The sequence below is a fragment of the Notamacropus eugenii genome, chromosome 5 (assembly GCF_028372415.1).
Source record: "Notamacropus eugenii isolate mMacEug1 chromosome 5, mMacEug1.pri_v2, whole genome shotgun sequence".
Lineage (NCBI taxonomy): Eukaryota > Metazoa > Chordata > Mammalia > Diprotodontia > Macropodidae > Notamacropus > Notamacropus eugenii.
The window spans coordinates 400,020,301-400,040,783 of record NC_092876.1 but is presented as its reverse complement, the minus strand read 5'-3'; the positions used below and the strand labels follow the sequence as shown (position 1 = coordinate 400,040,783).

The 20,483-nt window shown below is 37.2% G+C and overlaps 1 protein-coding gene and 1 pseudogene across 4 annotated transcripts in view; both read right to left on the bottom strand.

Annotated features, from left to right (window-relative positions):
* TUBGCP5 (tubulin gamma complex component 5) overlaps positions 1-18,208 on the bottom strand; it is a 53,354-nt gene extending 35,146 nt beyond the window's left edge. For 3 of the 4 annotated variants that reach the window (XM_072614562.1, XM_072614558.1, XM_072614559.1), the window contains exons 1-9: positions 17,917-18,207; positions 11,563-11,616; positions 11,019-11,127; positions 8,363-8,459; positions 7,988-8,067; positions 7,213-7,348; positions 2,455-2,572; positions 1,610-1,699; positions 582-675 (exon numbers count right to left, since the gene is read on the bottom strand). In XM_072614562.1, the coding sequence (XP_072470663.1) occupies positions 582-675; positions 1,610-1,699; positions 2,455-2,572; positions 7,213-7,348; positions 7,988-8,067; positions 8,363-8,459; positions 11,019-11,127; positions 11,563-11,616; positions 17,917-18,062 (924 nt within the window). In that variant the 5' untranslated portion in view covers positions 18,063-18,207. Of the gene's footprint in view, positions 1-581; positions 676-1,609; positions 1,700-2,454; positions 2,573-7,212; positions 7,349-7,987; positions 8,068-8,362; positions 8,460-11,018; positions 11,128-11,562; positions 11,617-17,916 lie in introns of all 4 variants that reach the window. The other variant, XM_072614561.1, reaches the window with a different exon arrangement.
* Positions 4,732-5,509, bottom strand: LOC140503622 (splicing factor U2AF 35 kDa subunit-like; annotated as a pseudogene).
* Positions 18,209-20,483: the final 2,275 nt, after the last annotated feature.

Sequence of the window (20,483 nt, the reverse complement as noted above, 5' to 3'; positions counted from 1 at the left end):
TCTACTAGGGAATGTAGTTTTTGGGTAATACCAAGGCCTAGGACTTCAAAGCGCTACATAGAAAAGACTTAAAGATCACCCAGTCCGACTCCCTCAATTTTTCAAGTGAAAATTTGAAATCTAGAAAGACTGAGAAACTCAAGACAATGAAGGAGGCGTTTTGTTTCTTCTCTCCCTCCCTACTCCAACCACTTTTTCTGCCCCTAAGGATTATCATAAATTAAAGCTCATTGGTATATTTAGTACAAATAAGTCTCACCAAAGTGTCTTCAGTGTTTAGGAACAAAGGTTCTGTCATCTGGCACACACAGCAGACCACTACTGCAGAAATGCTGAATCTATACACGAAATGTAATTTGTCCTGACACTTCTGTGACCCAGAAAGGAAGAAAAACTATCTTCCTCAGTTTACAAGTCAGGACACAGAGGCACCAGGAAGACTACATCAAATAATAAAGCCATAAGAACAATCACTTTTGATTTTTAATTGTTGACATTACTCACAGAAATCTCTTAAAACTCAGGATGAAACAACTCTGAACAAATGAAAGGAAGGAAAAGCTTGTTTACAAATAACTTACATGTGTCAAGTGCGTTACTACAATGTTATTTCTCACAGTAACTTTCCCATCATTCAACTGAAATATGAAAAGTTTTTTTACCCCTGAGAGTAACCTATAATTAAAAAAAACAGAAATTAACACACTTAAAAGCTAGAAAAAAAAGTTCTTTCACATGAATATCTGAAAAGGTGCCATAAAAGGATACAAGGTTTAAAAAATGTAAATTCTTTTTAAATGGGAAAATGAAATCAAACATATCAAATGTACATGTTAGAGTTCCATAAGGTTTTTAACCACAAAAGGTAAGGTATTTCAATTATCAAGTCTTCTAACTCAAGGGAAACATCTATAGTATTTTATTTTTCAAAATCTGACAGTCAGCTCTTCCCCAATTTCATGTCAGCCTGAAAATGATGATGAAGCCTGAAGTAATATAGTATAAACATTGCAGAATGTAGGTTCCATTGTTGCTTATATACAGTCCGATTTATGAAATCCAATTTCTTTCCATATTGAGGCCTGTAGTCACGTGCCAATTTATATGATTACTCTCAAGCTAATTAAAATAATTATGTTTATGTTTTCTTCAAAGTTTATCAGATACCTCTAGTCTCTGTTTCTAGGGATCTGCATTGTCTTATGTTTCCACTTTGAAATTATTTGGATGTTAAACCTACCATTATAGCTAATTTCTGACCTGCATTTATAATACCCTCCACATATTACCCTTTAACAAACTAAATTCCAAACTTTCCACCAATAAATTCTCTTATGCCATGTTATTTTGAATATTTAGTGCAACAGAGACAGTGAAGCATAGTGGATAGAATACAGAGTTAGAATTAAAGAACTAAGTTCAAATCCGTCTGTGACAACTATTAACTTTGTGATTTTGGACAAAGCAATTAACTTCTCTGTATCTCAAACAAATCCCCAGGATTTACCCAACTAGGTGGGGGATTCCCCTCAGTAACTTCAGAAAGTCTTAGTTCCTGCTACTTTTACTGTATAGAGCTCATTTGCATATTTGTGTAAACGAGTCTTACCAGAGCGTTTCTCGTATAACCTGTGTTTCCGTAACAAAGGTTCTGTCATCTGGCACATACAACGGATCACTACTGTACAAATGCTGATCCCTAAAGAGATTATAAACATTTGCTGTTAACATAAAATGCTTCTTTTGAAACAAAATAAGGTAGGAATCATTTTTTTTACTTTGAATATGTCTCTTATACTTTACGAGCTACCCAGTGGTAACAACCAGTGAACAATAAGAAAGTAAGCAGTGATAATTCTAATTTTAATACATTCCCAGGATTATAATCACAAGCCAAAAAGCACACTTTTAGAAAAGCTATTCAGTCATTTCAAAAGCTGTAATGATTGTTTTTCCTTATAGTCAGAATAAATAATAATACATACTATTCAGCTACTTAAAAAAACTTTCATTTTATCTTTATTGCTTTTTCCTCCTTTCAAAACAAAAATCTCATTCTATGTTTTTGGAATAAATTAATATAAATCGCTGTGGATGATCATCACTATCATCACCTTCCTCATCACCACCAGAACAACTGCACTTTCACTTTTACTTTCATTCTGACCACAGTACCCATCATTTAGCACAGTCCCTGGCACACAGAAGGTGTGATAGTTAGATAAGGTAAAATAAGTCAATAAAATAATCCATATATTGAACTGTAAAAGATAAATCAGGAGAATTCAAAACTGAAGTCAAATTTCTGAAATAATTCAACCAAGCATAAATTGCAGAAGAGTACTCTCTTTGTACAACAAACTAGCTCAGTGAAAATTCAAAGGAGATGAACAAGAACTATCCCATTGAAAGTTACTTTCATCACTATTTTTAATACTATTTTTATTATCTTACCAGACAGATGATAAGTTGGAGTGCAAATGCAAACTATGAGAGAAACGGGAGGGTCTGGCTGTCCAATACTGAAGGACAACATGCTGCTCCAACCAACTTCGTGCACCTGGTTCACCCGCTGAAAAGATATCAACTACACTATCATTCAATGTACAACAAATGGTTTCTTAATAAGAATAGTCACTGACACACAGTACTTTAAGTAGATCATATCATTTGAGCCTCACACCAGGTAGTTACAAGCATTACTATACTCATTTTTACCAATAAGGAAACTGAGGCTCAGAGAGGTTAAATGACTTAACATGTTCACAAAGCTAAAAGTGTCAGAGGCAGGATATGAGCTCAGGTGTTCTTGCCTCCAAGTTTAGCATTATACATACACTACACTCCAACAGCTAAAAACAAGTCACATTATATAGTTACTGAGGACCTCAACTGTGAAACCTAGGGCCTTTTCTCATTTCTCATCCCACCTGACCTCTCTGTAGCTTCTCACACTGTTTAACCACTCCTCCTCCCTGACCCACCTCTGTCTTGGCTTAGCAGTCTTTGGTCCTGGGTCTCTTTCTACCTGCCTGAAAGCTCCTTTCTACGGCCTCTGTGGATCATCCTCTTCTTCCTGTCTCTCAGGGGTGTCCTGGGTACTCTTCTATTCTCTCTCAACATTCTTTCTCTTCATGATTTCATTAACACAGGCTTCCAACCCATCCATGAGTTGGGGTAGTGTCTAACCCAAGCATGTGAAGACTTTTCCAAGCAGAATGGGCACATGAGAAATTGTTCCAAAGGCCAAGAAGGCAGCTGAAGCAGGTGCTGTGGGGTGCTTAGAGCTTGGTCAGGCATCAAGGGTCATCCACTGCATCCTAACTTCTGTTCTGCCAGTGGATTTCAATAACTCAGGAAGAGAGAGTGAGGCTGACAACTGTGTCTCACTTAAATCCAATTCAGAAGCAAGCAAAGCCATCACCCTGTGATGTCACTGGTCCTCTTTGAAAATGAAAGAGGACAACTCTCACAGATTCAACTATCCTCTTGATACAGACAACTTCCAATATGTGTACTCAGCCCTAATCTCTTTCCTGAATTCCCACATTACCAAATGCCTGAACATCTCCACCTGCATGGCCCACAAGCATATCCAATTCAACATGTCCAAAACACAACTTATTACATTTCTCCCAAAAAACTTTCCTTCTTCCAAACGATCCTGTTTCTGTGGGCAATGCTTCCAGTTACCCAGGGTTCACGAACCTTGAAGTCATCCTTAATTAGTCTCTCTCCTTCAACTCCCACATCTAATTACTTTTATAATCTTATCTCCTATAAAATATCTTATATCTCTCTCCTTCCCTCCACTGATAGAGATTAGCTCAGCCCTCATCTCCTCTCATTGAACTACAGCAACACCTGTAAATCAGCCCCTCATGTCTCCCTTCTCTCTTCCTCGTCAATCCATCCTCTGTACAATGAGAACTATGTAAAACAAAGACATAGTCATGTCACTGCCTCTAGTACAAAATACCAACTCCTCAGCCTGGCACTTGAAGACCTCCCCAGTCTGGCTCCTGACTAACCTTCTGGTTTTACTTTATGTGATTTTCTTTTACACACTCCTCATTCCAATCAAAAATAGCCTGCTACCTGTTTGTCATGCACAGCATTCTACCTCACACCTTCGTGACTTTGCACAGGTGTTCTCCCATGACTGGAACACGTCCCTTCTCATATTCATCTCTCGATCCCAAGCTTCCTTCAAAGCACACCTTGGATGCCATCTCCTTTCTTGATTCCTCTAATTACTATCTTTCAATTTCTCTTAAAATTACTTTGAATTTATTTGTATACTAGATTGCATCCCCTAGTGGAATGTAAGCTCCTTGAGGGTTGAGACCACTTTGGTTTTGTCTTTGTATCCCCACTATCTAATATAGTGTCTTGCACGTAGCAAGTATAAAAAACATTCAAAGAACTAAATCAAATGTTACACAGCTTAATATACACTGGTACGATGAAATACAAGATTCAATGAAATGTAATTCACTAGAACTAAAAAGTTTCCATCAAATAGAACCTCTTGTGCACACGCTACCACATGGGACAAGAAGAATAAGACGTTATCCTTGCCCTCATGGATTTCAAAGTTCAGTATGCGAAAACCATGAAATAGGAAAAGGTGCCTCTGTAAATAAAAAGGTCACAAATTCTCAATAGCTAACTAGAAAAAAAATTAATTGCAATACTATTTTCTATGAAAACTGATTGTCAACCTTCCATCTAAGTGCATGTCATCTTCTTAGTTTTTATTAATTTTACCAATTTACTAGCACTGCTGCCGCCACCACAATTGTCTTTCAACCAAGAATGACGTACACAAGATCTTGATCAGGACTTTTGCTTCTTACAATGATACCCATACAACTCCAGCTATAATTCTCTAGAGATGGGTTTCAGATGCATCAAATTGACAGAAGCCTCCTTGAGTGTATTCTCATAATAGCAACAGCAGGCTTCTATGAAGCTTGTCACAGGTGAAAGCTCCGCATGAATTACCTCTTCATTAAACCAGCGACTGTTTAAGTCAAGGACAGCCTTTTCTGCAGCTTCTTGATGGTGAAATGACACATACATTTCCTACAAGACGATCCCCAAGATTATCACAAATATTCATCTTAACTTCATCATATGCTTCTTCCATTTTTGTAAAAACTTCCTCAAAAAATTGACCATAGTGCGCTTGCCCTTCAATGCTCACTGAACAGTGTGAGCCATCAACCATTTGTGCAGTTTTGGGGGGTTTTGAATCAAGACAGTCTGGCTAAACGTTGGTTTATTGAACAACCAAGAATATCTGTCTCCATGATGACAAGCTCCAATTTTGAAACAAAATGAGCAGAAACAGTTGACTTTGTCTTTTTTCTGTGCCAAAAATGGGAGTGGTAAAATGGTGGGAGTCATAGGATTCTAGAGTGGGAACTAGGACCTCCAGAAACCATCTAGGTCAACTCTATTTTACAGATGACTAAACTGAGGTTCATAGATGTGAAGTGACTTACCAAAGGTTATACAATTAAAACCAGGATTCAGATCTAGGTCTTCTGATTCCAAATAGAGTACTCTTTACTGAATTGCTGCCTCAAATGGATAACAATAGTTCCACTGAGTTTTAAACTCAGGACCTTCTGCCAAGGCAAATATGTTAACGACACTATGGAGTCAGTTATACAGGCTGAAACATCTGACCCACCTGTGGTCCTTCTGTCCTATCTCCATCTTAATCAAAGTTCAAATTCTATCATTTTTACCTCCATCGAGGTAACCATCCCTTCCCACAATCCCACCACCAGCACTGTAGGCCATTCTGCTTCCACCTATATTACTGAAATATCTCCCCTACCTTGTTTCCTGCCCTCCAGTCTCTTCCATCTCCAATCTATTCTACCAATGCTTCAAGATTAATCTTACTATAACCAAAATATCTCTGACATTGTCAATGTCTCCAGGTTTTTTGCTTAACTGTACTCCTTTGTTACAAAGCAAAGATCCAAGGGTGGAGAAAAGGGAGACAGAGAGAACAGAAAGTAATGTTAAAAAAAAAAAATCAACATCAGTAAAAGATTTTTCAAAAAATCTCTTCTCATTTGCTCTCGTCCATTGTTGTAAAACCTTCAATGATTTTCTATTACTTACCTCCCCTAAATCCATTAAGATAGGTTTTTGTAGGCCCTGCATAATTTGGCCACAACTTACATTTCTCCAGTTTTCTCCCCCATTATCCCCTTTCACTAACATACTAAAATCTATGGTTGTGTTAATATGCCTTTCATTCTTGGTGCCCATGTGCATGCAATTTCTCCCACCTAGCATGCCTCTCCCCAGTCTCAAAAACTGTTTATTTCAAGATAAAGCTTATATGTTCCTTATATCAAGATTTATTAAAAAAAGGAAGACTTCTTTAATCCCTCTCAGCTAGAAACAGTTCTCCTGCTAAACTACTATAGCATTTTGTGCCTTTCTTACTGAACTTTCACATGATAATTTGTCTTTTTTTTCTTTTTTCTATTAGCCTATAACTCCAAGAGATCAGGGACTGTGTTTTATTTTCCCTTCAGTCTACCACATTTCCTAGGACATATTCAACAAACACTTTCTAAATGAATGCTGAAAAAATCTCAAAAAAATTTTCAATCCAACCTAAAAACACTAATTAAAATGGAAATACTAGAAGTAAGCAAACTTCAATTCTAGCGCCGATAACTAGTTGTGTGACTTTCAGTAAGTCATTAGGTTTGCTCTCTAAGTCTTTACTTTCCTCATTTATAAAATGATTGATTGGAAGATATGGTCTCTTAGGTCCACTTCAGCTTACAAGTGATATGATCCTATGACAAGTTAGAGAAGAAATTAAACTAATTTTCTTTTTTGCTTAAATCAGAATGAATTTAACCTAACCCAGAAAAATTCTATCTTAAGTTTTGTGCCTCCTCCCATGAAAACTAAAGAAAACTAAATTTACATATTTATAAAAAACACATAAACAATCAAAGAACCAAAATGTCATATAAATATTATTTTTTAATATTAACTATGCAGTGCTGCTTTTAAGTCACATATAATTAAAGGTCTCTTAATGGTTTAAAGGAGCTTTTCGAAATATGAGGAAATATAGGAACTTGAGATACATTAGCCAAATTTTAAAGTTTGATATTTTGTTAGGTAATCTCTGAATTAGAGATGGCATTTCCAACTTCACACTACCTTTCCAAGTGACATGAGGTACTATTTTCTTATTCTGATCTTGTTCTTCTAATGGTGTTCTATCCACCTGAATCCCAGAGTCTTCTCTACTAAGAGGCTGTTGATCATCGTCATCTTCACTTTCTTCAGACCAATTCTATCAAATAAGATAACAGAGCTTACTCTTAGTAAATTGTAAGAAAACTAGAGCTACTTAAACAAAAGTGAACTAGTTTGAGAATATACCAAAAGAAGAACTATGTTAATAATGCTTCTTCTTTCTTAAAACTCATAAAATAAATTTGACAATGGCTTGAGACTTTTCAATATCAAAGGTAGAACGACCTATTTGGTGAGAATATTCCTATCAAATTGGTTTGCTACAAAAAATGATTCTCAGATAAGACGACTAGCTTAACATTTTTCCTACTCAAACTCCAAGTTACTTATTATCTGGAGTATAATAATATACTTATTATATTATTTACAAATTATTTATTATTTGTAAATTTACTTATTTTATTTATACAATTTACTTATATTATTTACAAAGTATATTACAAAATAATATACTTATTATATTATTTTCAAATCTTATTATTTATGTCATGGTATAATAAGAGGACTTCTGCTTCTCTTGAGAGCAGAAGTCCCTCCAAAAGGGAAAGGTAGCTTCCTAAAAAACTTTTTTGGAAGGAGTCAGGATATAAATAAATAAGCAAATCCACCAACCCACTGAAGCAGGCTACACCAGGGAAGTGTTGAAGTATTTAACAGCAAAACTATTTTGACTTACTGGTGTATCTGCATCTGGACCCAATTCAATTTCTTCACCTTCCATCAAGTATTTTCCCCAGTCAAATTCTTCTTTCTTTTCTAAGACATAACAAAATTTTGCTTATTATTAACCTTCTCAGAAAAGATCTAAAACTACAAAAAGAAATCATGCAAATTTCAAAGTAAAATAGATTAAGAAATACAAAATTCAAGAATGAAAACTTTCAATAAACAAATACAAAAAAACCCGCTCACTTTTGTAACTTCTAATTTATATTATAATTTTTATATCTTCAAAACACATTTCATTATGAAATTAATTTTCATTTCACACAATATTTGAACTTTCACAAAAGTCCTCTTCTAATGCTATATAAATCTTCATGTAACTTACCCACTTCTTTTTCTCTTGGCTTTTCCACATAATTGGTGTTTGAAGGAGAATCAGAAAGACACAAAAGGAGTGACAATATTGCATAATGTGTATCTGTCTTTAAAACAAGTAAAAGGAATAAGATTACCATACCATAAGCATGACATCAAAACCTAAATTCCAGCTTAACTGAATAAAATCTCAACCTCTGATGGCTATATAATATTCTTTTCAAAATTTATTTTTCTGAGATAACATTAACCTGGGTAATATTATAACTACCAACTTCTAAATATTGATTATCAGATTTGAGAGTTCGAAGGGAACCAATTGGCCATTTAATCCAAGCAATACCTGATAAAAAAATTCCATATAAAAGACATACAATAAATGGTCATGCAACTTTTGATTCAAGACCTTCAACAAAGAAGAACCTGCTTCATGAGAGAGTCATTCTTCTTTAGGATAATTCTAATTGTTAGTACATGATTACTAATAGTAAGCCTTTATCTGCCTCCTGCAACTGCTATTCATTGTTTATAGTTCTTGCTATTAGTAACTTCTATTGTTCCAAATTTTGGTGAAATCTGTGAGGTTTTGTATTAAGATTAACCTTTGAATTATGGTTTGTTATTCTTGCTTTTTAGCCAAAACTTACATGGTTATCCACACTTCATATTATCAATAAGACAATTTCTAAACTTTAGGCACATTATTTATCTATACTCCAGTACTATTATTCCTATTTTACCGGTGAAGAAATTGATGCTCACAGAGATTAAGAAATTTGCCCAAAGTCATGAAGTTACAAAAAGCAGGGCCATGGCTGAAACACAGGTGTTTGGATTCCAAATTGAATTAGCTTTCTACTACAACATGCTGTCCCAGTTCAGAATGCCCTTTTAATAAATCCATTTCATAGCTACTTAAAGGTCACTGTATCCTAAATCACACAGCAAGTAGATAATTTAAATAGGTCTGAATCTCTCCCAGTGTGTAATGACAACTAAATAACAGAAAGGATCTTCTTTCTCTCTTAGAGTTCAAAATGATAGCAAGGGATATTGGTTAACTCTTTCCCAACTGTATTCCCTACCCTATGTACTCACCCTGCTTTCTAAAAGGATTTCAATTTGCTTCTACAGTGGAGAAGAAACATCCTAGTCTCTCCTCTTAGGTATCCTATTCCCCAGGTGAGAAATAGTTAAGGATAATTAAATAGTAGATAAGGGGAATGTGGTAGATATAGTTTACCTAGATTTTAGCAAAGCTTTTGATTATTTTGTATTATTCTTGAGAAGAGAATAGATATATTAGGCAATAATAAAATTCATAGAATTCAGAAATGGTTGGATGGCTGGACTCAAAGAGGCCATTTGTTAATTATTCAATGTCAACACATGAGGAGGTCTTCAATGGAATATTCCAGAGATTTGTGCCTGAAGTGCTATCATTCTTATCCGTGACTTGGATAAAGGTATAGAATATGCTCAACAAATCTGCAGATGACACAAAGCCAAAGAGAAAAGTGTTATAGTGGATAGCAGAGCCTGAACCCAAAAGGATCATGATAGGCTAGATTACTTAGCTGAATCTAACAAGATGAGGTTCAAGAGGGATAAACAGTCTTTCCCTTGATTATAAGAAAAAAGTCACCTTCACAAGTATAAGATTGGGAAGGCATAGCTAGACTAACTATTCTGAAAAACTCACTACGGTAAAGTGGCCAAGGAAAACCAATGAGGTCTGGGGCTACAATCAGAGAACCCTCTTCCATAAATAGGGAGGTAACAGTCCTATTATATTATGCCTTCAATAGAGCTTTTTTGGAGGTCTCTTCTGGAGATCTCTTCTGAACCTCTAATGTTCAGAGTGCCATAGGTTAAGAAAGAGAAGGTCCAGAGAAAGGAAAAAAGACCTTAGTCTGTGTTATAGAAGGAGAAATGTGTGAAACTACAAAAAAGCAAATTTAGGCTTAATGTCAATAAAAACTTCGTAACAATTAGAGCCGTGCCAAAACGGAATGTAGTGCCTCAAGAAATGGTATGGTCCTCCTCCTATGGGGGTTTCAAGCAGAGGCTGGACAACCAGTTGTTCGGTATGTTATAATGAAAATTGCTTTTCATATATAGGTTGGACTAAATGATTGCTGTGGTCCCCTCCAACTCTCAAATTCTGTGATCCTGTGAAAGCCAACATCAAGTATTTTTGATATATATTTTAAAGGTATCTAGCCTTCCAGGCTCTGAACTCTGTTTCTGATAGTAGGCATATGACTGGCCAAATAAAATATTTGTTTTCATCACAAGCGTAAACTGCACTCAGTGTAACAAAAATACCTGAGTCAATTCATATGTGAATAATAATAACCTCACTTCTTATATAATATTTCAAGCTTTACAAAGTACTTTCCTTACAATAAGTAACGCAAACCAATACTCAGAAAAGGAAAGTGATTTACCCAAGGTCAGAGATAACAAGACTCAAATCCAAGTCTTCTGATTTCAAATACATCATTCTTTCCCCAACAGCACACTGCTATAATCAATTAACTGATCAAACTGAAAACTAGAGGCTGAGCTTTCTTATGTGTAATGTATTTAGAATATCATGAGTGCTTAAAGGTTAATATTAACAAGATGAAAATCATCAGAATGGAATTTTTAAAATAATATACCTTTGCTCCAGTAGTAGTTGGAAGTGAAGCATGTAGAAACTCTTGAGTTAATTTCTTCCAACTGGCAGCTTTGCTGAGATCTGAATGAATGATGAGCTTTTCATAAATTCTAAAATAACAAAAGATAACTGATATTTCAAAAGAAATGTATTAACAAAAGTATTTAGGCTGAATACACATACATGTTCTCTATTCTTAATCAGATATCTTATCAAAGTGTAGTGAGAAATCTAGATTCTCAAAGGCAATGTCAAGAGATAAGTAAATTCTGTCAGGTCTTTTCAAGATGTAAAGTACTAGACTAACTGAAGACACTGTATTTGTCATCTAAGGCTCATCTTAACAAAGTTCAGAAAAGCTTATCACCAGAAGGCTGACCACAATATAATGATTTTTTTTTTGGCCACAGAAATTCACGATAACTATCTACTGAGACATAGAGGGAGTGTGACCTGCATTCGTGAAGAGAGAACCCATAGATCCCTAAAGTATTACACTACACACAGACACACAGACACACAGGCACATACACACAGTGACTTACCCCTCTATAGTCCTCTCTACTTTATGACTGCTTACATCTAGGAAACGATGGAATCTAAATGAAAGAAAATAATTTACTCATGGCAATCTTATCACATTTGCATAAAAACATCTAGCTGAAATATAAATTTGGAAGTAAAATATAAATATGTGGCATTATTTTTCCTCAGTGTATTAAAGGTTTTGATAAAATTCATTTTCCTCAACATATTTTTCACTTCAATTCAACAAACATTAACTATATGCAAAATATTGTAATACACAATGATGATACAAAGCTGAAAAATAACATAGTTCCTGCCCTCAGAGAGCCTACAATCTACTAGGGTTTCTACTGGACTAGATGTCTTCAAGAAGAAACTAAGTAACTACTTACTAGAAACAGTATAGAAAATTCCTATCCAAGTGCAGGCTGTGCTGCGTAACCACTGAGTACCTTTCTAAATCTGATATATCATGATTCTGTGACATATACTGAGATAAATGTAACACAAGGTAGTGTGTGATGGGGCAAGGAAGATATCTAGACAAGGTGCTTTAGTAATACTTGATGAATAAGAAAATACTTTCAACTGAAGTTATCAGGAAAGGCCATGGAATAAACCTCAGCTTAGCTTGGAAGAAACTTGAGCTCAGCTCTGAAGAAAAAGAAAGATATTAAAGTGCAGAGATGAGGAAGAAGTATACTTCAGGTATGATGGAAAGCTTGTGTGAATGTAAAGAGGCAAAATATAGAATAATTAAGATTAAGAACGCTAAGGAGGTCAGCTTACCTGCACCATTAAATGCTAGAAAGATAATATACACAAAAAATAATATAGAAAGATCATGTAAAATAGAGCTAGAGCTAGGCTGGAGCCAAACAGCAGAGGGCCTTACAAAACACTGGTTATGGAATTTGTATTATATCCTTTTGGTCAGGGGTTGGGAAACTAGAGCCAGTGTCTATTTCTGTAAACCCAACCAGCCAAGCTAAGAGTGGTTTTTACATTTTTAAATATAGTAAAGCTGTAAAAGGTAAAAATCATTCTTAGTTCACTGGCTATAAAAAAACAGGCAGCAGGAAGAGATGGTCCTCTGACTGATTGATCCATCTCTGCTTTAAGCAGCAGGGAATTACTGAAGGTTTTTGTGTAAGGAAGTGATATGGTCAGAGGCAGATTATTAGATTATTTTCACAGCTATGTGAAGAATGGCCTAGATAGGAAAGAAACTAGAAAGAGACCAACTTGGAAGCTATCACAATAACATAAGTGTCAGGTAATGAAGACCTGATACATGGTGGTAGCAGTATGGAGAAAATAAGAGCTACAAGAAGCAAAACAGACATGATTTGGCAATTGATTAGATGGAGGGAAGGCGCAAATCACCATCTTCTATCTGCTCACAAAGCTACTAATTCAAGCTCTGTCCTAGAAAGGAAAAAAATGCATTAAAGAATACTCCCAGGTTTTAAGGAAGATAACAGTACCACCAAGAGAAACAGCGAAACCAAGAGGAAAAGTAGGTTTAAAGAGAAAGATGACATATGCAGTTTTGAAAATACTGAGTTTAAGTATTTAAGTATTAAGCAGGTCATTCGGGTGACATATCTACCAGACTGTTGGAACTGGAAGACTGGAGCTCAGAGGAAAGATTATGGCTGAATATATAGAATTGGTAATCATCTGCATTTTGTTTGACTCTTTGTAAGCCCATTTGGGATTTTCTTGGCAAAGATACTGGAGTGTTTTGCCATTTCTTTCTCCAGTTCATTTTACAAATGAAGAAACTAAGGCAAATAGGGTGAAAGTGATTTGCCCAGGTCACATAGCTAGAAGTGTCTGAGGCTAGATTTAAACTCAGAAAGATGAATCTTCCTGACTCTAGGACCAGCCCTCTATCCACCATGCCACCTAGTTGCCTTATCATGGGCATGGAGGAATTGTATTTATTCAACCATTTGGAGCAAATTAAATCATCAAGGGAAAGAATACAGAGGAAAAATAAGAAAGCATAAAATATTTACAATTAATAACAAAGAATAATAACTACATTATATTATAATACTATAAAAAATAATAACTACCATTTATATAGAGCCTACTATACGCCAGGCACTGTGCTAATAAGGGCTTAACACAGCTAAATGCTTTTACTTTATTTAGAATAGGGGAGCAAGACTGAGATTGCTCGGAGGCTGGGCTAGCAAAAGAGACTGCAGGACCAGGTAATCTAATTCAAAAAGCATTTATTAAGAGAAGAGAAGAGGAAAAAGAAAAGAGTAAAAATGATCCTTCTATCTCACTTGATTCTTTTTCACTTAACCCCCCTGTGAAAAATACAGATATCCTCTGATTACGCAAAAGACTGAAGCAGAGACTACTGTCATTTTAGAGGGGCATCCAGACTGAGTGAATGCTATGGTCTTCATGAAGAAGACACAAGACAAAATGAGGATGTGAACAAAGAGACAGACACAGGGACAAGGAGATGAAACCTGGGCTGGGGAAAATCTACAAAACCTACAAAAATCTGTGGGGGAATGGAAAGTGGAGGAAGGTAAAGGATATGTTTACCAATTCCTTTGAACCAGTATTGGAACAAGATGAGTCAATTTTTACAACTTTAATATAAAGAGGTTGGGCTAGAAACGCCTTTAAATTTTTCTTTTTATAGCAAAAGCACCGCATCCTCCACTGAAGTCCTCTCTAATGCCCTGTGGCGGCATGAAAGTAATTATGGATTTTTTTTTTCCAAAACTCGGTTTTCTTATTATTATTGCAAATTGATAAAGTAGAAAGCAATGGTATGCTTGGATGAAACAGGCGTGAATATTTTATTTATCTAGCACATGCATTTTATTTTACTTAATTAAAATAACTGTTTATATATAAAATAATCTTTGTTGTATTGCTGTTATGTGAGGTTTTGCCATATTTGTTTATGTATACTTCTGAGAGGGAGGCCTGATTTTTGCTTTTATTTTTAAATATGGACTTGTAATTTTGTTTTTTTTTTACTTTATTTATTTCTTAATACTTCTGGATTTTTAAGGCTATGCCAGAAAAGAAAAACTCTGTTAGGCCCTACCATGTTGAAAAGACTTTAAATTTAGACCAAGTGATGGCTTACATGTCTGTTTCCCAAAGATCAGCCAACTTAGTTTGGAAAAGCTGTTTACCAGGCTGGCCACAAGGTGATACAATTTTTCATTTTAACAAGTCTAGAAGATCATTTACAAGTTATAAAGAAATATTATAAATTCTATCAGGGAAGGACATACACTAATGAAATTACAGACCTTTCAAGCACTTAACAATAAACCATGGGGAAATGGGTCTTTTGTTTGTTTTCTTTTTTTTAAGACCTTCAGGCAGTTGAGAGAAAATATTACTTTACTATTACATTAATAACCAATTATTAAATTGGGATTCGGGCCTTTCTCCTTTATTTTCTCATTAAGCTAGCTCCTGTAAAAAAAAGTCTGTCTCTGACAGATGAAGATTACCCCTAGTTGTCTAGCCCTCAAGGTAAATGATCTTTGATCTTGGTCAGGATCCCACCCACCTAGGAGATCGTACTTCTGTTTAAAGTATAAACGCAATCCAGTCTGGGAAGAATTATTACCCTAGGAAAAGTAGCCCCTGTCCTTGCACTCCTCCATTAAAATTTAGGCTGACTTGGCTCATGAAGGATAAAATCAGTCAGAGTGGTTGGATGGAGATGATTCCCCTGCCCAGATTGCTGGGGGCAGCTAAGTCTTATGATCAAGCCAAGTTCTCCACAGGAAGAGTGAAGATTTCTAGCTCACCACCTTATTAAATGTCCTCCAATCAGGACTGATTTTCACTTGTGAGGAGCATTCCCTTTCAAAAAAGTATTAAAGACTTTCCATGTGTTTGTCTTTGGCTACCAAGAGAAATCACTTACCATCAATTTATTGACTGCCAGCTAGCTTAATCAGTAAATTGGTTATTAATTACCCAGAAACTTTATCTCTTGTTTTTTTAATTCATCACACAGCAAAGTACGGGCTTTACCATCCATGAAGAAAGAGGGAAAATTCCAAATTCTGGCAGCTGAAGGGGAAGGGGTATCTCTATAATGGGCATTCAGTCACCTTATTTCTGGACAGCCATTCATTTATAAGTGATATGTATATCATATGTTAGAGGATAAAAGCCAATTCCCTTGTGCTATGTCATTTTAAATTCTATTTTTCCAATGGGACATTTCAAACTTTGTATTGCTTTCTAAATTACTATAGGAGTCCACTTTATTATTTTACAACTAAATTATTTTAGTGTCAGTATAGAGAGCATAATGCCTGCCTGCCTTCCTTCTTCTTCCTCTATCCACATAGGGAATCATAACCTCATCTCCAGGCGATCTGCCCAAAGGGATATAAATTTTGATCACTGAAACCTGGAAGACACCAGGAGTTAACAGGCTCGATTTCTTTAAGGACCATGTCTCAAACTCAAATCACCCTTGCTCTCAAAGAGTGGACAATAACAGGTCCTAGACCAAGCCTCACTTGGTCACTGTAAATAGAAATTGTTTCTGTTTCAGTCAGAAACTCTGAGGGTCTTCCCCTCCCAGATAATTTTTTTTTTCACTAGGTAAAGTTGCCTTTCTTTGCCTCATTTCTTACCTAACCTTAATCACTGAATGAGAGTTGCCATACTCTCACTATGAGTTTTGATCTAATGAGGCTAACTAAAAAATAGGACTCTGAATAAAGTCTAACTGCTTATGAGAAAACATTCTTGAAAGTTTCCATTCTTAAATGTTAATTTGAATTGCTCTTTCCCTTTACTGGTAACTATTTTTTAAAAAAACTGTCCAAGATTTTTAGCTACTCATAAAGAATACCAAAAGTTCCTATTTCAATCTCAACATCTTACTGAGACTGAAAAGGAGATTGAACTAGGCGATTTTAATGTTCAATCTGTTTACAAAGTGAGCCCAGTTAAGATGATTTCACCTTAATTCAGAAAAATCTATAGAACAGTCACAACTTATGAAACACAATTTGGCATTTACTCTCCTACATCATATTCTAGTTGTTTTCATGGACATATTCTGCCTCCCCCTCAAAATGGTAACTTCCTCAAGGACAGGGAGTCTACATTGCACTTTTGTATGGATCACACAGCTTTGTAGGCTACAGGTACAAAATAGGGACTTGATAAATATCTGACAATTCCTTATCTTCCTAATTATGGTTCAAAGATCATTTCCTCCACAAAGCCGGTCTTAAATAGATAAAATGATTCAACTTTTACTCTACTTGCCCAGTACACCATTTCTCCTCAAATACAATATGGTACCCATAAGGTAGCAATTAGCAACAGCTAACATTTATATAGCACTTACTAAGAAAAAATGTCCAATGTCTTGGCTACGTTTGCTAAAAGCTTACGGTTTTTAGACAGACGTTCACGAAGAGTGGATTACAGGTTCCCTAATGACATCTGAATGGCATTTACTCCATGCATAATCATTTTTGAGTCAAAAGATTTTAAGGAAAGTTATAGAGCTACCTGCAAATTAGTGGCAAAAGGAAAGCGGTTGTGGGAGAAAGGGATACAATGTAACAGATGGGAAACCACTAACAAACAGGTCGTCAATTCCAGTCCTATTTTTGCTGCAAAAGTCCTGTGCAGCCCTGGGAGCAAATCATCCCCTCTTTCCGTTTCTTTAATTGTAAAGACTCAAAACACACTTGCCTAGCTTACCTAGGATGGTTTTGAGGACTAAATGGGAAGACGCCTAAGACAATCTTTGAAAAGTTTAAAATATGATTCAACGATGGGCTGTCACTATCATAGGTGATTACTCTGTTTCTCTGTAGCTTTGCGGGCTAACCCCCGTCTGGGCAGCGGGCTCCTGGACCCTGGAGCTCGGGTGACTCTGCTATCGTGGGGTCATTCAGTGAACGGACAGTCCCCGAGGAGGACAGAGAAATCAACACGCCACCCGGGGGGCGAACTTCTGGGAGAAACTGAGTCCCGCAGGTCCCCGAAGACGCCGCCCCGTTCAGTCCCGCCCCCGATTCCCGCTGGGTTCCTCCTCTCAGTCCCCGGAGAGGAGGAGGCGTGGGCTGGACTAAAACCCTGGACCCCAGCAGCCGCGCGGAGCACGGGGGACTATGGTGGCCCGAAAGGGCCAGGAGAGATGGGGACACCGCCAGGAGGGCAAATCCGGGGAAGAAGCGACAAGACGCTCCGAGCCGAGCTTCCGTACCTGCCCGCGCCTATGGTGGCCCGGAAGGTTAGCGGGAATAGCAAAAGGCCGGGGAGAACCGGGGAGAAGGGGAATGCAGGCCGGGCGAGAAGGCTCGGGCTCCTCCGCCGAGCCGGGCGCTGACCTGAAATTGCTCCAGACGAAGTGCAGGGCCAGCTGGAAGTTGTGGTCCGCCTCGTCCTGGAGGCCGCTCACGCGCCGGATCAGCTCGCGCACGTCCCGCTCCTGCTGTTTGTCCAGCCGGCTCCAGGGCGGCGCGGCCCCGGCCATCGGGCCCCGCCCCCGGGCTTGGCTGGAATCAACCTCCGGAGAGAACGGGGATCTCTTTATCCTCCCGGGAGGACCGTCCCCGGCATCCGAGGCTCCCGCGGGTTCTGTTTGTGTCTGGCGGGGCTGCTGACAGCTCTCGCGAGAATCTCCCCAGCCCGTAGAGCTCGCGGAGGGAGGCGGGGAGTGAATGCGCGTGCGCGAAAGATCTGGCTGGGCTGGTCCCCGGCGGGACTGTATGTCTGGAAGACCGAGTGCTAGACGGGGAAGGGAGGCTCCCTTCGGGAGATAGCGTGGGAAAGGGGCTTAGATACCATCTAGTCCGCAGCTCTTAACGTGGGGTGCGTGCACTTGTTTTTAAAAAAATCCATTATTCTATTTCAGTATCATCCCTGATGATGATGATTTGATTTAAAATATTCTGAGAAAGGTCCACGACCCAGAAAGAGGTTTAATACCCTGATGTAGTCTAACTCCCTGGTTTAAGAGAAGGTCAGAGAGTGAGTCCTGGACTCGAACCTCTCCCTGCATCTCTGCAAGGGAGATAAAGCTGTACAAAGAATCCCCGAGACGGCCCCGATCTGCGCGAGCCTGCAGGAGTGTGGAGACGGGGAGCCCTTTGTTTCATCCGTCGTGTTTTTGGAAATATACCTGCAAGCCTCCTTGTGGCCATTTCTGAAGGGAAAAAAGAGCCTTATATATACATATAAGTATGTATACTTTATATACAAGTGTATATATATGTGTATATATATGTATATGTATACCTATGTATGTATCTATATACAGATACATATATATAAATAAAAATGATATATACAGGTGTAAACGCACACATTAACACATTTGTTGTGGTTCAGTCGAGTCTGACTTCCTGACCCCATTTGGGATTTTCTTGGCAAAGACAGTGGAGTGCTTTGCCATTTCCTTTTCCACCTCCTTTTACAACTGAGGGACTGAGGCATGAACAGGATGAAGTGGCTTGCCCAGCATCAGACACTTACTAACTGTGTGATTTATACTAACAGTGTGATTCATCTTCTCTGCTCCAAGCCCAGCACTCCATCTGCTTTGACTCTCCGTTAATTATATATACACGTGTGTATGTATATATGTGTATGTAGGTAGATACACATATAGATTTTGAAATAATATATGAATATATTATGTATTTTATTATAGGAGATAACTCTAGAAATAAGGCAGGTAAGAAATATTGAGGAAAATTTTGGTGATATAAAGAAAATTACTTAAAGCATTAAAAAAACCAGTGGGTGACAGGTGTTCTAAAGAGAAGATTAAAGGGAAAAAAAGGGTAAGAGCCAGTGATCAGGGTGTGAATGAGGGGAAGAAAGGAGAAGCCGTGGAATGGAATCAGATAATTACAGTTTAGATCACTGAATGTTGTTCATGTTGCTTCTTTCATCACCTCTTCCTCTGTTGTTGTTTAGCTGATTAGTCATGTCTGACTTTGTGACCCCATTTGGAGTTTTCTTGGCAAAGATGCTGGAGTGATTTGTCATTTCTTTCTACAGCTCATTCTGTAGATGAAGAAATGGAGGCAAACAAGGTTAAGTGATTTGTCTAGGGTCACACATCTAAGTAAGTGTCAGTGTCTGAGGTCAGATTTGAACTCAGGTCCTCTTGACTCCAGGCACTACAACACTATTCTCTGAACCACCCTGCCACCCTCTTCTGGGGGGATTGGGGGTGGGCACAGAGAGGATAAAACAGAGAAGGCTATGATGGAGGTAAAGACCCATCCTTCATCCTCTGGCCTGGGGCACTGTGCTTCAGTAGTCTTCTACTGAACTTCAGTGTTCCCCTTTTACTACTGGAGAATTCCTCTTAAAACCTTCCACCTTAGGTCTTCTCAGCTTCCTTTAAAGTGATGTCTCTCATTAGAATAGCAGCTCCACTGAGTGAAGAGAATTTTTCTTTTTGCATGTATTCGTATCCCCAACATTTCGCATAGTATCTGGCACTTTGTAGGCACTTAATGAATGCTTGTTGATTTGACTTGACTGTTAAGTCATGATAACTATGAACATAAATTGGAAAAACTTACCTATCATCTAGAAGAGTTTTGAAAGCAGAATGGAATAAAAAGTTAAATCCAACAATAGGTCTTTTACCAAAAAAAAAAAGTATTAAGATTTACACAGATAGAATAGAAACTATAACAGAATTTATTATGCTTCAAGTGAACTCAAAACAGCAAGCAAACATGGCAATCATGATGTCAGGTACAGCAATGTTAATAAGTCAGATAAAGCACTGACAAAAGAGACAAGCTTAAAGGCACCATAGACAATTAAATGCAATCAATACTTAAGTATTAATTTAATTTATTTTTATTTAATTTATATAATGTATATTATATATAGTATTAATATATAATTTATATTAATTAATTAATTTTAT